At 39.5% G+C, this 20,858-nt stretch overlaps 1 protein-coding gene and 1 long non-coding RNA gene across 19 annotated transcripts in view; one reads left to right on the top strand and one right to left on the bottom strand.

Annotated features, from left to right (window-relative positions):
- Positions 1 to 6,475: 6,475 nt before the first annotated feature.
- RUFY3 (RUN and FYVE domain containing 3) overlaps positions 6,476 to 20,858 on the bottom strand; it is a 72,273-nt gene continuing 57,890 nt past the window's right edge. For 8 of the 18 annotated variants that reach the window (XM_049093039.1, XM_049093037.1, XM_049093041.1 and 5 more), the window contains 7 exons: positions 20,084 to 20,181; positions 15,878 to 15,997; positions 14,345 to 14,444; positions 12,620 to 12,699; positions 10,639 to 10,666; positions 9,796 to 9,864; positions 6,476 to 7,935 (listed from right to left, as the gene is read on the bottom strand). In XM_049093039.1, coding sequence (XP_048948996.1) covers positions 7,792 to 7,935; positions 9,796 to 9,864; positions 10,639 to 10,666; positions 12,620 to 12,699; positions 14,345 to 14,444; positions 15,878 to 15,997; positions 20,084 to 20,181 — 639 coding nt within the window. In that variant the 3' untranslated portion in view covers positions 6,476 to 7,791. Of the gene's footprint in view, positions 7,936 to 9,795; positions 9,865 to 10,638; positions 10,667 to 12,619; positions 12,700 to 14,344; positions 14,445 to 15,838; positions 15,998 to 16,231; positions 18,497 to 20,079; positions 20,182 to 20,858 lie in introns of those variants that run through there. The other 10 variants (XM_049093045.1, XM_049093047.1, XM_025435764.3 and 7 more) reach the window with 5 other exon arrangements.
- LOC125752364 (uncharacterized) lies at positions 13,176 to 17,282 on the top strand. The gene is made up of 2 exons (XR_007401748.1): positions 13,176 to 13,455; positions 15,857 to 17,282. It is a non-coding gene; the product is annotated as an uncharacterized LOC125752364 (long non-coding RNA).

Raw genomic sequence — 20,858 nt, 5'->3', positions numbered from 1 at the left:
CTGCCAATATGCCAGGTTTAAAAACATCCACGATGGTATTCTCTTAGGAGGTAGCATTTCATGTTTAAGACTTCTGGGATTTCATTTTCTGTGAATTATCTTTATATCCTGTACCTGTTCCCCCCCCTTTTATTATCCCCATCTACTCATTCTCCTTTTATTAATCTTAAAGCAAATCCAAGACATAGCATCATTTTATCTATTTCAGTATACATGATGTCTTCTGTAAAAAGGACTTTTAAAAAATACCACCATTCCTAAAAATACTAATTTCTTATCACAAATATCTATCTGAAAGGTAATTTTAAAAAATTTTTATTTGAATCCGGATTTAAACAACAATCCACACATTGTAATTGGTTATTCTGATTCCCCTGCAACATTTTTTTTTAAAGATTTTTAAATTTATTTATTCATGAGAGACAGAGAGAGGCAGAGACACAGGCAGAGGGAGAAGCAGGCTCCATGCAGGGAGCCCGATGCGGGACTTGATTCTGGGACCCCAGGATCATGCCTTGGGCTGAAGGCAGGCGCTAAACCACTGAGCCACCACCCACGGATCCTCCCTGCAACATTTTTAAATAAATTTCAAGCATACAGAACAGTTGAATTGTAAACATGCCTAGACATGCACATAGATTATACAAGTAATATTTTATCATATATTTTTTAAAGATTTTATTTATTTGACAGCAAGCAGGGGGAGTGGCAGGCAGAAGCAGGGAGAAGCAGGCTCCCCACTGACCAGGGAGCCTGACTTTGGGGCTGGATCCCAGGACCTTGGGACAATGACCTTAGCCGAAGGCAGATACTTAACCGACTGAGCCCCCCAGGCACCCCTATTTTATCATATTTTCTTCATCACATTATATCTGTGCATCCATCAATCTTTTTCTTTCTTTATAGATATCAAAGTTGTAGACCTACTTGACTCTTAAGCTTTTTGGAATACATAATTGTTAACTAGAGTTTTTTTTTCTTGAGGTAAAATTTACAGTGAAGTGAACAAATGTTAAGTGTACCTACTGCAAGATGAGTTTTAATGTACAACTGTGTAACGTAACCTCTAGCAAGCTATGGGACATTTCCATCACATCAGAAAATTTCTTTACCCAGTCAAGTTCTGCACTTCTGTCCCTTTCTCCTTTTAGAATTCTGTTTTTACCATGGATTGGTTTCTTCTAAATGGAATCATACAGTATGTATTCTTGTGTAAATTCTCACTCAGCATGTTTTGAGATTCATCTGTATGTTTCAGCTCCTTTTTTGTTGCTGAATAGTATTCCATTGTGGGTAAATGCCACAGTTTATTTAACCTTTCACTTAGGTGAACAACTGATGGACATTGGGCTTTTTCTAGTTTTGGGTTCTTATGAATAAAGTTGCTATGAACATTGTTGTGCAAGCCTTTTTGTGGATCTATGTTTTAATTTCTTTTGGGTACTTAGTAGAGTATCCTGAGTTGTAAGATTGATGTATTTTTAATTCTACTAGAAATTGACATTCATTTTTCTAAAGTGGTCCTCCTATTTTATAAAAAACAACACTAGGAGTTCTAGTAGGTCCACATCTTCACCGTTTGCTGCCAGCTTGTAATTTTAGCCATTCTGTGTGTGATACGTAATAATTCGCTGTTTGTGGTTTTAATTTGCTGTTCATGACAATTGATAACGTTGAACATTTTTTCATATAAGCTTATTGGTCATACAAATATCATTAATGAAGATGAAGTGCCTGTTTTTTTAGTCTATATGTTGTTCCCTGTTCCATTTCTTTTGCCCTTATTTGAAGAAATAAGATTAACCTGTAGAGGTTTCCACAAACTGAATTTTGCTGATTGTCTTTCTGTGATGTTTATTGACCACTTTTTTATTGTGTTTGGGTTTTTTTCTTAACGGGCCCTATATTCTTTTAATGAGTTAACTAAATACCCCTCCCCCCAGCACTTTCTCATTTTGTTTACTTATCATTACAGAAATTCTTTTTATGTGGTGCAATTCTTTTTATTATTTTAGAGAGAGAATGCGTGAGCAGGAGGAGTAGAGGGAGAGAGAGAGAATCCCAAGCCGACTCCATGCTGAGTGTGGAGCATGATGTGAGTCTTGATCTCATGACCTTGAGATCATAATCTGAGCCAAAAATCAAGAGTCAGACACTCAACCAACTGAGCCATCCAGGTACCCCTATGTGGTGCAATTCTTAAATCTCCCCTTTTATGGCTGCTAGGTTTTGTGTCAGAATTAGGTCATCCTAATGAAATGATTTTTAAAGTACCTGGTGAAAAGGTGTGACAAGAATATTGATGGACTCAGTGAAACAAGGATCACCAAGGTGCTTTCAAGTGATAGACTGAAGTGCATAGGTGAGATTTCACAAGTATATTCAAAGACCTGTGATCCCAAAACATACCTGGTTCTAACTGAACTAAAGAGGCTCTCAACCTTTTTTTCTGTCACTTGACAATGACATTTTGGAACCAAGAGTTCAAAAGAAATTGAGTTATTCACAATTTCTGATAGGCTGGCTGTAATATTGCCCATTTCTTGGTCTCAAGAATGCAACTGAGGGAATATAAGTTATAATATTGGACTAATTTTTAACCTGCTTTAACTTAGAAAAAATTATTTTTGATATACTTTATAATTGAATATGAGTGATGCTATTGTGTCAGAAGCAGCACCCTCAAATGGAAAGGCATCGTTGCTGCTTGTGGACTTGTATAGCTTTTCTACTCTACCTATTGGAGGCCTGAGTGCTCTCTTTACCAAACTTAATTATAGATTTTTAGGAGTCTGACATCCTCAGCAATGCTTACAACTAGTCACCGGCTCTATTTTTAGCTAATTTTACATTTTAAGATAATACGCTGTCTTTGAATAAAATTTGCCTTTTATCCTAGGTGTAGAAATTCTGCGTGTCAGATACTTGATTTCTTATTTGGTAGACTGACATGCTTAGAAAATTTTCTTCTACAGAAGTGATTAATGTGTGAACAAAATTACTTGTCAGGAATGTTGAGAATAAAAGATCTCAATAATTTACAAATCCCCAAGCCAACAAATAGGACCTGTAGGAGGAAATATTAGGTGAAGTTATTTGAAAGATTTTTACTATAAATAAAAACATGGTGACTTCTGAAATCTATTTATTTTTCTTTTAAAGATTTTATTTGGGATCCCTGGGTGGCGTAGCGGTTTGGCGCCTGCCTTTGGCCCAGGGCGTGATCCCGGAGACCCGGGATCGAATCCCACATCGAGCTCCCGGTGCATGGAGCCTGCTTCTCCCTCTACCTGTGTCTCTGCCTCCCTCCCTCTCTGTAACTATCATAAATAAAAGAAAAAAAAGAAAGATTTTATTTATTTATTCATGAGAGACAGAGAGAGAGAGAGGCACAGACACAGGCAGAGGGAGAAGCAGGCTCCATGCCGGGAGCCTGATGTGGGATTCGATCCTGGGATTCCAGGATCACACCCTGGGCCAAAGGCAGGCGCTCAACTGCTGAGCCACCCAGGTGTCCCTGACCTTGACAATTTTAAGGAGCACTGTACTGGCCAGGTGTTTCGTAAAAGGTCCCTCAGTTGGAATTTTGAGGTGTTTCTCATGGTTAGATTGGGGTTATAGGACCTGGGGAGAGAGAACACAAGGGTGCTGTTTTCAGTACATCTTAACCAAAGATTCATGTTATCCGTGTGACTCATCACTGGCGTTAATTTTGATCACCTGGCCGAGATGGTGTTTGCTGGTGACTATAAATTTTTTTTCTTTCTATATCGTACTTTTAAAAATTGCATTTTCTATATTATGCAAATTACTAATAAGCGCAGCCCACATTCAGGAGGTGGGAGTTAAGCTTCCTCTCCTTGAAAGAATAGGAGCTTCATATATCATTTGGAGGTTTTCTGTGCAGATGTGCTGCTTCTCCGTCACTTATCTTTTATATTGATATGGACTCAGATATTTTGTGCTTTGGCTTTAAAATCCTATAGACATCATCTTGCTCACATTGTTTTGGCTTTGGCCACGGGTAGCTCTTCTGTTGGCTTCTATATCCCTTCAATGTCCCCCATCCCTTGGTTTTTATGCCACTTCCTTACTTTGTGGTATTACAAGATGTCCCAAACCTAGTAGCATCAGCCGTTTCTCCAAAGAACCCTGGTTCCTTTTAGTGGAGAATGGTGCTAGAAACCAAGCTTTCGTTTTGTTTCTTTTTATTTTTTTAAGATTTTATTTATTTATTCATGAGAGATAGAGAGACAGAGACACAGGCAGAGGGAGAAGCAGGCTCCCTGCAGGGAGCCCAATGCGGGACTCGATCCCGGGTCTCCAGGATCACGCCCTGGGCCAAAGGCAGCGCTAAACTGCTGAGCCACCCGGGCTGCCCACAAGCTTTAGTTTCTAATGAAAGATTGGATATGGGATTGTGCCCACTGCTACTGTGTTGGCTTCTAGACCCTCTAGCAGAGCCGTGTGCCAACGTATATTCATCTTCAACCAAAATTCTCTATTCACCACCTCATTCCCCCTGCTTCTGGCAACGACCATTCTACCGTGCCTGAATTTGATTGCCCTCAGGACCTCATAGACGTGGAGTCCTAGCTGTCCTATGACTGGCTTGTTTCATGGTATCTTCAGGGTTCATCTGTGTAGTAGAATGTATCAGAATTTTTCCAAGGCTGAATAATATTCCATTGTATGTACATATATATATATATATCTACCATATATATATTTTTTATTTTAATTTTTATTTATTTATGATAGTCACACACAGAGAGAGAGAGAGAGAGGCAGAGACACAGGCAGAGGGAGAAGCAGGCTCCATGCACCGGGAGCCTGATGTGTGATTCGATCCCAGGTCTCCAGGATCGTGCCCTGGGCCAAAGGCAGGCGCCAAACCGCTGCGCCACCCAGGGATCCCTCTACCATATATTTTTTAAGGATTTTATTTATTTACTCATGAGAGACAGAGACACAGGCAGAGGGAGAAGACTCCACACAGGGAGCCCGATGTGGGACTCAGTCCTGGGTCCCTAGCATCACGCCCTGAGCTAAAGGTGGCGCTAAACTGCTGAGCCCTCCAGGCTGCCCTCTCTATCATATTTTATTCTTTAATTGGTCAGTGGATGCTTGGGTCGCTTCACCTTTTGACTATTGTAAAGAATGCTATGAACAGAAGTGTATAAAGGATCTTTGAGTCCCTGCTTTCACTTTTGAGTATAGTATATACCCAGAAGGGGAATTGCTGTATTACATGGTAGTTTTGTTTCTTTGGGAACTATCCTACTGTTCTGCAGTGGCTTCATGGCTACCAACAACGCACAGGAGTTCCAATTTCTCCGCAAGTTAATTTTGAAGTCCAACCATGTTGTTGCCTATGCTTTTGGTGCCTTACCCAATAAATTATTGCCAAATCTAATGTCACAAATCTTTTTTCCCCCTAGGAGTTCTAGCTCGTTTGTTTAGACCTTTGAATAATTTTGCGTTAATATTTGTAGATGTTATAGTAGAGGTCCCACCCCACCCCCCTTTTCATGTGGACATCTGATTTTCTCAACACATTTGTTGAAAAAAAACTGTCCTTTAAGTCCCTCTGGTCTTGGCACTCCTCTCAAAAATCATTAGACCATATATATGTGAAGGTTTATTTCTAAGTTCTCTTCTTTTCCATTGGTGTATAGGTCTTTATGCCAGTACCATAGTTTGTTTTTTTTACCAACTGTTTTGATCACTATAGCTTTGTACCAAGTTTTGCCATCAGAAATGAGATCTCCCAACTGTTTTTTCAAGATTTTTTTTTGCCTGTTTGGATGTCCTCTGAGATTCTGTGAATTTAGGATGGATGTTTCTATTTCTGCAAAAAATACTGGAAGTGGTAAGATTACATGGAATCTGCAGATGGTTTTGGGTAGTATATTAACAATATACTTAACAATATTAAGTCTTCAATTCATAAACATGGGGTGTCCTTCCTTTTGTTGGTATCTTTAATTTCTTTAGGCAGTGTTTTATAGTGTGCAGTGTACAAGTCTTTTTGCTTCTTTGGTTGTTTATTCCTCAGAATAGTATTCTTATTGATGCTACCGTGAATAGTGGAAAACAGCTTTTAAGGAACATGCAACTAATGTTAAGTCAAGGTGTTCATGACTTGGTTCCCTTGGTTCTGTGGACAGCTGCACTAAGATTTTTGGAGTTTTGTTTAAAAAAAAGGGCTAAATAGCTTATGTGTAAATCATAATAAAATCTCAAGTGGCTAATTACTTTTCTTCCTTACATTCCATGTACAGGGCTGCCACTTTTCAGTTTCATTCAAAACTAATTACAAAATAGCTTTTGCTAATTTAGGATAATTCCCCATATTACCTATAGCACCTAGAACAGTGCTGAAAACATGAAGGTGGCCCAAAATAAGGAGAGTGAAGAATCACACACAAAATTTTATTTAAAGGGGAAAAAAAAAACAGCCAACAATCTAGGCTAGAATTATTAGATTTTATTTTTCCCTAGTACTCTTAAAGCTCAGTTTCACCATGTAACAGGCCAGACTTCTGGAATAACAACTCTTTCCCAGGCTATAATGTTTTTCAGGAGAATTTATCAAGTACCATGGTTCTAGGATGTTTCCACCCCAGAATTCTAAACCAGTTACAGAATCATAGGTCTTAATTGGAATCAAACAATCTAGACACATGTAACAATCAAAATAGCACATTCCACTTTTTTTCTTGTGGAATGCACTTACCTCTTTTACCCCAAAGTGTTTGCTACAGATATTTGAGTATCACACTTTCCAAGAAACTGCCTCTTTTACCCCAAAGCGTTTGCTACAGAGATATTTGAGCATCACACTTTCCAAGAAACTGGTCTACCAATTCTAATTCTTGGCTCAGCATAAGGTTCTTATTCAAGAAAATTTAATAAATATTCTGCACTAATTGCTCTCAGCCATGTATAAATTAAATTTGTTTTACTTTACACCTAAGCTTTGCTTTCAATACCTCCTAGTTGCAAGAGTCAAACCCTATCTCTAAAACACAATTTTATAACTTGGGAGAGCAGAGAAGGACTAGGAAGGGAGTTGGCTTTTATTTTGCAGTAGGACATTCTGAAAAGGGCAGATGTTTACTTTTGGAGTCATTAAGTGAAGAAATGGCAAATGTTCCTCTTATTCTGATATTTAAAACACTTGTAGGCCAGGACCTTTTTTGGTCCTGAAACTATAATAAATTATATTGTTTTAAGTACATTCAAAATTTATATTACTCTTTAATTTCTTCTCCCTGAGTTTGGGTTCACAGTTTGGTAGGTACTTTAAAGAGGTAGTCAGTGGGGGTGAAGAAACAAGGTTTGTCTAGCAGCACCTGGGGAAAATAGAGAACATTATTTTGATCTCAGTTAACATCCTTTTCCCCTTGAATCTGCAAATATAATAGAGATGATCATTTTCCTTTTTCTCTTATCTGTATGAACCTTCTCTCTCATTATCATCCACCCTAGTTTTATCCCTATTAGCATAAATATGAATAGCCCCTCCAAAGACGTCATAAAATAAAGCCTTCAGTGTGGGTTGTTTAGATTTAGAAGAGAGAGGCTCAACTGAGTAACTTTTATTCAGTCATTAGGGAAAAAGAGCAAAATTTCCAGCACCCCCAACTACTACTGCCTTTTCTCCCTGGACCTGGCTGATTTAAATCACTCCTATCAACGCTGGAGTTGATTCTTGAGTTCTGGGCTCTAGGAGATCCTGACATCTAACACAGGTAGAGACACTTGTCCAGGTCTTGGCTTCCGGTCTTACGATGGGCTGGAAGAATATTGTTTCATCAGATGCTCGTGGCAGGGATTGCAAACTCGCTCAGGCTTGATACTTGAAGGAAGAGGCAGTTCATTTGTTGAGCAGGCATTACAGAAGGTTCCTCTGCAGTTCTTACACACGTTCTACAAGGAGAAGAGGAGGTTAGGTGGGGAACAGAAGAGCAGAGTGAACAGATGCATGGAACGTAAAAGGCCAAATGACAGTAAATGGCCAACGCCTAAATGCCTAATCAAGTGTCGGCTGAACGAGTGCTATGTGCAGAAAGTATCTGACGACACACCATCTCTGTCTACAAAGAAGCTTGCTGTCTGGTTCTCAGATCTAAATGAAGAGAAGCAGTGAAACAATTCCAAAGAATAGATAATAAACACATAACTTATCTTTAGAATAGTTTCATTCATTGTATTCGCTTTTGGGTGGGCTACCAGTTTGTAAGTACCTAAGCATACTCCATATAAGGCAGGGTGAGTGACTGGCAAAGAACCGGTAGCCTGGGTTAATGTTGCTGAGCAGGATTCCTAATACACTGATGTGCTTACTGTTTTCCTATAATGCTCTATACGCACATCCTTTGGGAGATCAGTGTAGCAGGAGCACAGCTTTGTAGGGAAGTTAGTCTCTTTACTAAGCACTTCAAATCTTTAGTGGCCATGCCATGGGGCAGCACGTGGGTCACTCTGGTGAAGAATGACCTGTACTGTGAAGGCCGTGAAGGGTAATTTCCCCTGTTAATAATGCCACTTTCTCCCAAACAAGTCACCTTCCTGAGGGTGCAGGAGAGGCAGGGGTCACTGTTATTGAAAGCCTGGGAAGAATTTTCCTCTGACCTACTGCAGTTACTCTGCGTGGCCTCAGAAAAGCCAGAATTAGACTAGCTGTTTATTTGGGGACGTATTTATAGAATTCCAATTCTATAAAGGCAGTTCATCTTTATCTGATTCTGCTAATTTAAGACTAGGTCATATTATAATTTTGCTTGTTAAAATTCAGCATGATTACAAATAGTGGCATGCGGATTGGAATCCAGAATTTGGGCCCATTTCCTTATCTCCTTGAAGCACTTGTTTCTTACAGTGATTTGCCCATTTCTTGGGCATCTACTATGAAATGGGCACCATATTACATGCTGGGGGATATGCTGTGAGCGGGTCAAAGATCTGGCCATCAGAACACCTACTGTACCTGAACGTTCCCACGCTGCCCACTCTAAGACTGGGGAAGTCCTCTGGCAGAGACCCTTGAGGATCCATGGGGAAAACAAGTGGTTTTGGTGTAGACAGCTCATTTCCTTTACAGAGGTTGATCTCCACCCCCACCCCCGCCAAAAGAAACTATTGATTTGTTCTAAGCAGGATGAAGCATTAGAAGAGTATGGATTTGGGGGCCAAAGTCAGGTTGCAGCTGGGCTCTGTGACTTACAACTTGAGTAACTTTGAGAAATGTAAATGTACTTAAAATATCTGAGCCTAAAGTGGTTTTTCTATAAACTGATGGCACAAAGGAGATAAGACAGGGACTTGGCCTACACTTTATTACTTTCTTCATGTTAAATAGCACATTCCACACAGTAGGCACTCAATAAAACATTTAGGGGATCCCTGGGTGGCGCAGCGGTTTAGCGCCTGCCTTTGGCCCAGGGCGCGATCCTGGAGACCCGGGATCGAATCCCACATCGGGCTCCCGGTGCATGGAGCCTGCTTCTCCCTCTCCCTCTGCCTGTGTCTCTGCCTCTCTCTCTGTGTGTGTGTGTGACTATAAATAAATAAAAAAAAAGGAAAAAAATAAAACATTTAGTTACAAATTTATGCTTTAAATTATTTGTATTTATTTTAAAGGGAATTTACTGACTGTGACAGAAAAAAATCCCTATTTTATAAATGCTTGCTCCTTTGCCTTTCTCCCCACTCTGCAGTCTACACAGCAAGATCCCTATATTAAAGGGAAATCCCCATGAAGGGCTTTTGGGTTCTCACCACTGTTACCTTTGTTAGGCTGCCATCTTCCTGGCACAGCTGACATATCTGTGGCTTTTCAGAGGGCGGTGGCTGATCCTAAACCACATATTAAGCCAGTTAGTTTCTCTTAGCCCCAGAAATATTAAAAACTAAAACTTTCAGAATAGTCATTTTTTTAGTCACAAAATTAATATACAGTATAGACTATCTGGAAACTAAAGAAACAAATTACATATGGTCCTAACACTTTAATGCAACTCTGGTAATCCTGTCACGATCTTTGGAGTTATTTTTGTTTTTATAATAATGTGATTTTACTTATAAAAAGAAAATTCAAGGATATGAGTGTGAAGTACGAAGTTTAAAAAAGCTCCATTCCTCCTGTCCTCCTGTATCATCGAGAATGGAAAGGAGTAGGCTTTTTTTTCTTATAACCTATTGGATAAATACTGGAATGGCTCAGTCACGGCCACATTTATCATCTTTCTCACGCAGTTGTCATATCCTATTACATTTGCAAATCATCTTGCAACCATTTATATTTATTTCCAAGTGATCAAGAAGTATTTTTTTTTCTGTTTTATGGAAGGGGAAACAGGGAAAAAGAGGTACAGTGAGCCCCCTTAGGCCTCACGAAGAGAATTTCAAGCAAGAAGTAAGACGTGCTGTTTACTTAGTAAACTGCTCAGAGCTGAGCTACTTCTGATGACAGCTTCAGGCAAATGCCTGTTTGTTAGGATACTGTTAAAAGGAGGGGCCACAGGGGCCTGTGTGCATTCACCGACTTTCCATGCTGCCCGTGTACAGCTAGGGACGGCAGAGCCATCACATCATTTATACAAGCTGTGTGTGAACAGGAGAATCCATTACCTGTCCATCCACAGGGCGAGACGGCAGCCTATAATGAAGATTAAAAACAGTAACAAACAGCAATTTATTATATTTCTAAATATAGACATCCCAAAAGCACAGACAAAGCAATACCATGGTTCTTTTATGTTGTTGCGAGTGACCTAATTGTTAATCTTGATCTCCAACGAGAGGAAACTTTGGTTGTTAAATCTATTACAATCTGATGCTTGACCCACGTTATGGTTCCTGTTTAAAAATGGACTTGGAGTTATAGTATGTTCCTTTTTTCAAACAAGAAAGTAGTTGAGCATTTGTACCCCAGCCTGTAAAACTCCAGTGGTCAATGCAATACATTTTAATAGTTTTGTAATGCTATTATAGAAATGCACCCGTCATAGGTCGTGCATTAGTTGAGGCTGAACTATTGAGGCTGAACTATTTCTTCCTGAGACCTGGCTGGGCTAACCCCGATTTTCCCAATTTGGAGCAGCACTGAAGAAGAGACGCAGTTCTGGGGATAATATACCACAGACCTACAGGGGCTCAGATTCTTTCACTGAGTGGCAGCGTGACCACTGGAGTGACTAGGTTTTCAAGCTGTTCCCTGGGCCATAATCCCATGGGTATGGTTAAGGATTGCTGTTCCGGCCAAGACAGGCTCCAGAAGCAGCTATTCTGGAGAACATGGAGAACAGAGACCAAGGATGTCAACAAAGAAGACCTGATAAGCAGGGACCACTTAGGTGTGCCACTTCGCCTCTCTGTGCTCCTCAGTTTTCTCGTCTCTAAGGGAGAAATAGATGATTCAATTTTCCCAAGGAGAATGACACTTTTAAGATCATGAATGCGAAACACACTTCTTAAGCCGCAGAGCACAACAGAGACATAGGAAGTGTGTGGTCTTACATTCCCCAGGCCTAAATCAGAGGCTGGCACCCAACGCACTCCTCGTTGTTGGTAAATGACTAGGCTTTAGTCCGGAATGGGGCCAACTCTCCAAGCTCTATTAAGCCCTCGTTAATTTTACAGCCTTTCTAGTTCCTTTTTGTGGCCCCCCTGACCTGTAGGGTAGTTTAAGGTTAGTCCTGGATAAGGCCATGCTCTCTTAGGGAGTAAACTTCGAGGCTTTGGAATCATTCTGGCTTTGGAGGCCAAGTACCTGCATCATGAGTCTTTTGTTGGACTGTGTGATTTATCTTCTGCAGCAGCTACTTTGTTCTAATAGTGACACACTTGTCTCATTCTTGAGGCAGCAAAGCCTGGATAGGGAAAGCTGCTAAAAATGCTGTACGGTTCTCTCCAATCCCCTCTATGGGATCTCTCTTGTGACTAACCTTTGCTGTTGCTGCTGTTGCTATGATAGACTGATTTTTGGAGCAGTTTTAGGTTCACCGCAAAACTGAACAGGAAGTCCTGACATTCCCCATATACTTTGCCTGCCCTCCCCCCAATATCAACATTCCACAGCAAAGGGGTAAACTCTGGTGTTATAATCATCGATGAACCTACATTAACACATCATTAACTTCTCAAGTCTGCAGTTTGCATTAGGGTTCACTCTTGGTATTGTACATTCTAGGGGTTTGGACAAATGTAGATCATTTACCTATTATTATAGTACCATGTCAGTATTTTCACTGTCAAAAAAATCCTCTGTGCTCATCCACACATACCTCCTAAACCCCTGGCGACCACTGCCTCCATGATTTTGGCTCTTCCAGAATGGTATACAGTTGGACCTCCTTCATTTTTTAATGCAGTGGTACTATGTAATATTTTGTTTTGTTAAAAGTCAACTTCCTTGAAGGGATCCTATGCTTCTTCTGAAATGTACTAAATGGGTTGGTTTCATGTGTGTTCTCTGGTTGATTTATTCACTCCCCTGTCAAAATGTCTTTCTGGAGTGTTGATCTTACAAGTCAGTGTCTGTTCTGTGCCATTGCCAATATATATCAAAAGCCCCCCCTTTCCCACCATCCCAAAATAATGTTCTTAGTACTTTATTAACAAACACCTGTGGCTTTCGTCCAGGGGCTTTTTTAGTTTAACATTTTCCTCTTGAATTTTGTGCTTCCCATCCTGCCAAAAGAAAACAGCCCAATTTATTAATTATTCAGAATGCTAAACGATGCTGCAGATTTATTTTTCCTGTACTGTTTTAGCCTACGTATAAAACTAAGCAGCTTTTTTCTTAGGGAAGGAATTAAACTTTCAAGATATTTTCCCTCTTTCTTTGCTGTAAGTCGTTTCTTTACTAATTATTCTGATTGAGTTTGCAACTAATGATTTTCAGAGTAGGTATTTTCCTTAACTCTTGTAATTCAAATAAAATTCAGAATATATCTTAATTATTTACAAAGTGAGCTCAAGGTACCAGTTACTTCTTAGGGTATCTTAGTTACTTCTATATATCTGTATTTGTCTCCACCCCCCCACTCCCAGCTGAGCTCTAGAAAACTGGTAAAACCAAGAACCCCCATATCTAGCAGACTGCAATCCTCTGGACACGCAGTCAAGCCACTGCCACAATGCCATGACAACTTACACAGCTTGAGGAGTTTTCTATTCTGAAGGACCAATGTAAAGTTCTAAACTGCTTTTTTACCAATGCTTGTAAACCCTGCCTGGGCAACTTTAGTGACAAATTCTTTCTGTGGCACACACACACTGCTGTCTGCCTTGAGCTGCTATCTCTCAGCCTCCGAAAATAGAATGCATGTTCTCAGACCACTCAAGTATCAAGGAAAGGAGGTTAAATCAACATTTACACTCCTGGAACCCCTACTGCAGGGCAATCCAAGATTGAGAAATTTAAGGCCTCACTGGAAAAGCACGGTAAGACAGACCAAGAATTTAAGTAAATCTAATTAGATTTTGTTTGCTAAACTAAACTAATAAAGGTGCCATGCTACAAAAAGAGTAGTATTTGCACACTTTTAATTAGTAATAATGACTACTATATAATAAATTTCTGTTGACTATTTGCTATTCTCCAGCAAATTAGCATCTCTTTCTCTAGATATTTTAATTTCTTGCTTATAAATTTGTCCTGCTTTGCTATATATAATATAAACAAAAAAGCTACTTTTTCCTCTGGGTTTGTCTTTGACAGAAAAGGTATTCCATACTTTTCTCATTTTATTATTTGAAGAGGCTGGCTCCTGTTTCCTGGGTCCCAGAGATGGTCTCACTCAATTTTAGCTTCCTCAGCATAAGCTGGGGGGGTCTCTCTCTTAAGACTGTTCTGTATAAACTTCTACTGTTGCACTTTAAGGGGTCTGTATTACTTTCTTTTTCCCAAGCAACTCTAGTTCTAGTTTTCCCAAGAGAAGTACCTTGAGTATACCAAAACTGAAATCCTCATGATTCTGAAAAAGGCATACGGAAGCAAATCAACATTTAAGACAATTCTGTTAAATGGAAATCAGAGTTGGGAAGGATTACTGTAACATATTATTAAAGATATTAGTCAGCAGAAGTCCAAGGAACACAAGTTTCTATTAAGATACCAAAAATAACCTAAAGTGAAAGGGCTAAGAGGGTCACTGAAAATCATGGTTATGAATCCTCTTTTCCAAGTGAAATCAAGTTAAAGAGAGTATCTAGAGGTAGCATGAGAATCAAGGCCTTGTGTTCCCTCTGGGTTTTGTCTGCCATCTGCATACTGTCTGGCTCGTCAAGGTAGCTTCTAAAAATAAATGAACAAGGTAATAACAAATATTACCGTTTTGGGTTCTGGCTTCTGAGAACCCTTTCCTGGGATGCTCCTGTTGTTTTGTAACCTTCTTTCTCTTTCCTGTTTTAGTTCTAACTCAAGCTGGTGCCTGGGATGGGCAGGAAAGGAAAAGGATCAAAATTTGGATTTCTGCACATACATTCTCTAAAGAATGCCAAACCCCTTTCTTAGAGAGCGCAGCAATTCAATTTTAATACTTGATTAATAAAAAGTTACCAGATATATATGAACAATCAAGTTTTAAGGTGCTAAAACACACTACAGTAAAACCACTAACACTAAAATATAGACAATATGTTTAATTTTTCTTGGATAATTAAGAATGTACTTTGAGGGGTGGCTCGGTTAAGTGTCTGCCTTTGGCTCGGGTCACGAATTCAGAGTCCTGGGATCCAGCCCCAGGTGGGGCTCCCTCTCCCTCTGCCTGCCACTCCTCTTGCTTGTGCTCACTCTCTCAATAAATAAATAAAATGTTAAAAAACAAAAAAAGAATGTGCTTTAAGATCTCCCAGTGCCTATGGGTTACCACTCTGAATATCAGTATTTAATATTAACTCTTAATAAAGAGTTGTAGTCAACTGAATGACATTTAGTAGGATTTACTATAATTACAAGACAGTATTTACAAAATGTCAACTAGAAAACAATATGAAAGCACCAACACTGTAGTCCCATTTCATCTTAATTAGCTGGTCTCTCTTTAATGTTCAATGCCCAGTTATTTTTTTTTAAAGGTTTATTCATTTATTCATGATGGGGGGGGTGGTGGGCAGAGACAGAGGCAGAGGGAGAAGCAGGCTCCATGCCGGGAGCCCGACGCAGGATCCCGGGACTCCAGGATCGCGCCCTGGGCCAAAGGCAAGCGCCAAACCGCTGAGCCACCCAGGGATCCCTCAATGCCCAGTTATACTGTTAGCCACCAGTGTCCTTACTAGCCACGTGCTTTTATATGGAACAACAAAGTTTTCTTTATTTGAAGTCAGTGGCTTTGGCAAAGAATTGAGTCTCATTTGACAGACAATATATGGAAGAGTGGCTAAGGACTTGGGAATCAGAGAAAGACTTTTAAAGTGCTGCCTCTTACTAGCTGAACTGTGTCGATCTGGACAAATGAACCCATCTAAGCTTTAATTTCATCTGAAAATGGGTAATACAGTGACCTACTAACAGGATCAATGGGAAGTATTAGGACAAAATGCCTACGTAGTAATTTGTAAGGTTTCTGGCACACAGTAAAAATGTAGGGAATACTGTTATTAGTGTTATGTTGGCTATTAATTCTCTTATTCCTTTCTATTTGTCTGGGACTTGAGGTTCTACCTTCCTAATTCTTTGATCGCAAAGCATGTTGACATGATTTGGGAATGCTGATATATGTGAAGCTTCCTGGATGCTAATTCCAGAGAAAGGACATCGCAGAGACAGAACGGAGAGGGCTGGATCATGGGACCCCCCTTCTCTCACTGCTAGCCTTAGCATTACCCACGACCACCCTTGCAGGTCCTGCCGCCCTCTCTTCACCGCTGCCTTGTGAGCTCCTCCACTTCCAGCTGCAGACTGTTTATCTTGTCTCCAAAGTCCTGCTTGAAGAGCCGGTTGTCCAACTCGGCAGACTGGCGGCCCCGCTCAGCCTGGCGCAATCTGGATGTGAGTCATATGAACTCGTGATAAAAAACAAAAGCCATGGTGGGGAGGAAGACCAAGTTTACAACACAAAATAAAGCAACCCGAGGAAGAGGGCATGGAGAGACAGAGGGAAAAAAAGCCTTGTAGGACACAGGGGAAGAAATTATATGGGAATGGGGTGAGGTGGGGAGATGGAGAAAAAAATTCTAAAAGAAAAGCAAGATGAAGGTGAACCAGGCAGAGGAAAAGTTGATTTTCCATTTTTTTTTATTCTAGTACTACAGTTTACAGCCATTAGATGATAAACAATAAAACATCACTTTTTAGAAAATCCATATCCAAAACCAACCTCAAGTACACAGTAATTAAAGTCAAATCCACTTTTTTGTTTGTGTTTATTTCCTAATAGGTTTGGTACCTTATATTTCTGCTTTACACACACAACTGGAACTTGCAAACGGGCAACTACCTTCTTACATGTGAAATTAGAACATTTTCCTGGTCCCTTCCCTATATCACAATTATATTAAATCACTGACATTATACATTAACCCTTACCTAGGCTTTGAGTTCTTCTAAAAGGAAAAGCCTCTGTCAGAGTTTGGCCATCTCTTTCCTTTTCCATTCCTACCAGGTGGTGTGTGACTAAGTGGACAAACAACTTCGCACCGGGTCTATATAAGAGTCCTGATCATATTCTCTGGAAAATTCTAATGAATATTTTCTTCTATATATCCCATAACTTTGCACCTCTAAAGAAGCATGTTCTAAAAGGTGAAACATCTGGGGCTCTATAGAATAGAACTGGAAAGCATGCTATCTGTAGTCTTTGAAATGCTTTAGTGTTTGAGCACTCTTCCCAAATGCTCATAGAAAAGGCAATTCATCACCACAAAAGGTTGATGAAGGTATGAACAGGTGCAAAATTATAACAACTAAAATAAGTTCAAGAGCACAGGTTATTCCATGAGGTTGGTCATATGCTCTTTGACTTGACTTTGGTTCAAGTCTGTAAGGATCTACAGAAGCACACATGAAATCTGTCTTACTCTCTTAATTCTGTTTTTTTTCCAAGAAGGTAAAGAGTTTCAAAAGCTAGAAGCAAAGGGGGGTTATCTTTGTTCCCACCTAAGCAGCTGAAATGCTGCAAATCATATCAAAGTGAGAAAATTTTTGTCAAAACTTTTTGAAGGAATGAAGGCTTATGTAAAGCTTGTTCCCCCAAATCAAAAGTCATTAAAAAAAATCCAAGTATTTATAGGATTATTTACAATGTAAAGCCTAGAAAGGGGTAGATCTGTGGTCACTTAGAAAAAGAAGCCCTGCTAATTACTGTGTATGGATATCTACTGGGAATTTTTATTTTTAGACTAAATAATAATAAAGAGTTTATCATGTATTTCCTACGCTGAAATGGTTCTCTAATAATTAGATGGTTAGTTTCCCGGAGATGTTAGCAAATCTCCCTTCGGAACAGAAAGTAATAGAAACTCTGGAGGAAATGTTTCTAGCAAGAAATGACAGTGGAAAACCATCACCCATGTCTATACCTTGTTGTCTTTACTCCAAAAGGAAAAGCAGGATAGATTTGAAAATTGTGTAGTGTTGTGCGGTTTGTTTGTTTTTTTATAGGAGATGAGTTTTTTTCATTAAAATTATTTTTTCTGAGCTACCTAAATAGGAAGTGGAATTGCAGGAAAATGGCAGAGGTAGAAGATGACAAATATTAGGAGGGTTTTCCAAGCTTCCACATTATTATGTTATCATAAGTTACCTAAATCACTAACTTTATCTCTATGTACTTTAAAGAAATGTAAGGATGCGGGTTTTCCCCCCAAAAGTCACTAAGGCAAAAAAGTTGCAAGCAATCTTAGTTACTGAGAACAGAACTGTAGTGAAATACTAAGTACTTATCCGTGGCTTGGGGGGTAAACCTACACAAGGAAAGTGGGAAGGGGCCATGGCCTAGGAGACAGAGCTACTTTAGAAGAGTTCAAGTCCATACGCTGTCACCTCCAGTTCACCACTCGCAGTGGCACAGCAGGCTCATTGGTACAGACAGCGCACCTAGAATCTGATATTGTCTGGGGCTGAGTTGCAAAGGCATCAATAATATATGCACACAGGGTCCAATCCCTAGGTGTTTTTTTTTTTTTTTTAATGGTGTGTTTATTTATTGGTCAACTCAGATGTAATTTCTCAAAGTTTATTTGGCAATTAATTAAGAACCTACACTAAATGTTCTAACTCTGGGGAGAAAATAAAGAAGAAAAAAACCCACGGCCTATATATCAATTTTTTTTTTTTAAATCCAACAAATTCAGAGTCAATTTTTGGTGACATTTTATATAGAATCAGAACTTAAATGTAATAACTTTCAGATTTCTTTCTTTACAATTAAGTTGTACTTCAGACTTGAGAGATGACCAACTGCAAAATGCCTAATGATGTTTTGGGATCAGTTTATTTGCTGCACTATTTAAGGTCTTTGCCTGTTTCACCAAATCCTTTTCACTAAATTAGTAAAATAAAAATAAAATGGAGTGAAAGGGGAATGAGAAAAATGAATAAACGGGAAAGACAAAAATAGCAAGAGATTAAGTCAGCTTAAAATTTGAAGTCAGTCATTATTTTAGTTCTGTCTACTTCAAATGCCAAGTCACAAAAACTACTGAAAAATGATTCTACACAACATTTCAGAAACACAATTTATGAACACCAAAATTTGTTAAAATCATAAACATATAACTGCTTATGAGCAAGCACTTAGATAGACTGATTCCTTCTTACTTAAAGTTGGCCAAACCAGAAGTTTCAAACATATTTACTAATTTGGAATTAACTTGTGAGTTACCATTAATGTGCAGTGTCATTCAGGACCCTCCCTGGTCAAGACTTATCTGAATAAAAGACATCCATTCATCTGTTCATTCATGCATCTGCTAAGTGAACGCCTTGTATGTTCATGGCATTAAGATCCAACGAGGGAACTTAAAAACTCATTCACTAACCTTGAGGAACTCACACTCGCATCAGGAGATACATATGTAAAGGGCTATAACATGAGGCAGAAAGTGACGAGAAAGCAGGATGAACAGGTATAGATGGCTACAGGAATTCCAACCAGGACAATGGGGATATGATTGTTAGCTGAGCAGCAGCCACAGAGGAAGCTTTGGAGAGGTGGTGGCATTTGAGCCTGAGTGTAAAAAATGGATCTGAAGAATGAAGAAGTGGGAGGAGCAAGGGCCTTTCTAACTGGTGGAAATATCAGGGCAGGCAATGGAAGGGGAAAGTGCAAGCACGGGCAGTTTGGCTCAAACAAAAGAAGGGTCATCAGTGGGTGTTAAAGTGGCAACGCAGACTGTCAACACAGAATGACCGTAGGTGCCGGGGCTCCTTCAATCTTGAAATCTCAGCCATTTCTCTTGGCAGCTGAGTCACCAGGAAGAAAATGGTGGTTTCAGTCATATAGAGAAACAAAAGCAGCACAGAGAAGGAATGTGTTTCAGGCAGACTGAATTGTAGGTACCCATCGGGAAAAGCTGGTCAAAGTTGATGAAAACTCAAGACTGGTCTCCAGAGGGGGACAGAGCTGGAGACAGATCTAAGATTGTGGGCTGGGGTGACAGTGGACATGACAGAAGTGCTCAGGAGAAAGAAGAGAGACAAGGGAGACGGGAAGGAGGAGAGAAAGGAGTTAAAGTATGAGAAGGGCCTTCAGGATCCTGGCATCATGGGCATGAGTGCATTCCAAGACTTTAGTAATGAAGAATAAAAAAACTGCAAACATATTTAAAAGTGCTTTCATCCTTGTATCTATATCCCTCCCTCAACATGACACTGAAATGGGATTATGTCAGAGTGTTATTTGTTCTGCTGTTCATAACAGCCTCTCAAGAGGCTGATGTTTCTTAAAATTATGTTTTCAGTGACATCTTAGAGAAACACAAAATTTAACTGGCTCTCTCTACCAGCATGTCTGGTGTTAAGTTGGGAGAATTTAATACACTTCATTTGCCAAATGCATAAACACATTCTCTTCCCTCCTACCGTGTAGTGAAAGCCCAAAATGTTTCACTAAAGAAATAGCACTTTTACCTTTGTTCGAGTTGTTTGATGGTAGCAGCCATCTGATTAGTCTTCTCTTCCAAACGACTGTTTAATTCACTTTTCTGTTTTACTCCTAAGTCTGAACTCTGTTATGGAGAAGAAGTATGAGTGATGGACACAGAACATAAAATCCTGAAATAAATCACACATGCCTGTTGAACCTAATGGTAAGTGGGAAATTGAGAAATAGAAATGCTCACATATTTGTGTATCAGTTAATTCCCAAATGGAGAAAAAATAAAAAGCAACCTTCAAAACTAGTATTGCTATATGCAGCTTTGTCACAAAACTGAACATCAGAAGGCTCATCAATTTATATTTCAGTATAAGAACTAATGGAATATTGCTCAGCAAAACAAGTCAGTCAGAGAAAGACACATACCATATGATTTCACTTATGTGGAATTTAAGAAACAAAACAGATGAACATTGGAGAAGGGAAGGAGAAATAAAATAAGAGGAAAATGGAAGCAACCATTAAGAGATGGCAGACTCTAGGAAACAAGCTCAGGGTTGCTGGAGGGGAGGTGAATGGGGGATCAGATAACTGGGTGATGGGCTTTCAAGGGGGCACCTGATGGAATGAGCACTGGGTGTTATATGCAAGTGATGAATCACCAAAGTCTACCCCTGAAACTAATAATACAGTAGGTGTTAAAAACTGAATTTAAATAAAGAATGAAAAAAAAGCTAATGGAATATATAACTCAGTTGGCAGATTAGGCTAAAGTGTAGAAATGATCTTATAGGATAAAAAAGACCT

The sequence above is a fragment of the Canis lupus genome, chromosome 13 (genome assembly GCF_003254725.2).
Source record: "Canis lupus dingo isolate Sandy chromosome 13, ASM325472v2, whole genome shotgun sequence".
NCBI classification, from domain to species: domain Eukaryota; kingdom Metazoa; phylum Chordata; class Mammalia; order Carnivora; family Canidae; genus Canis; species Canis lupus.
The sequence above is the reverse complement of the archived record's forward strand: the minus strand, read 5'-3'. Positions and strand labels throughout refer to the sequence as shown.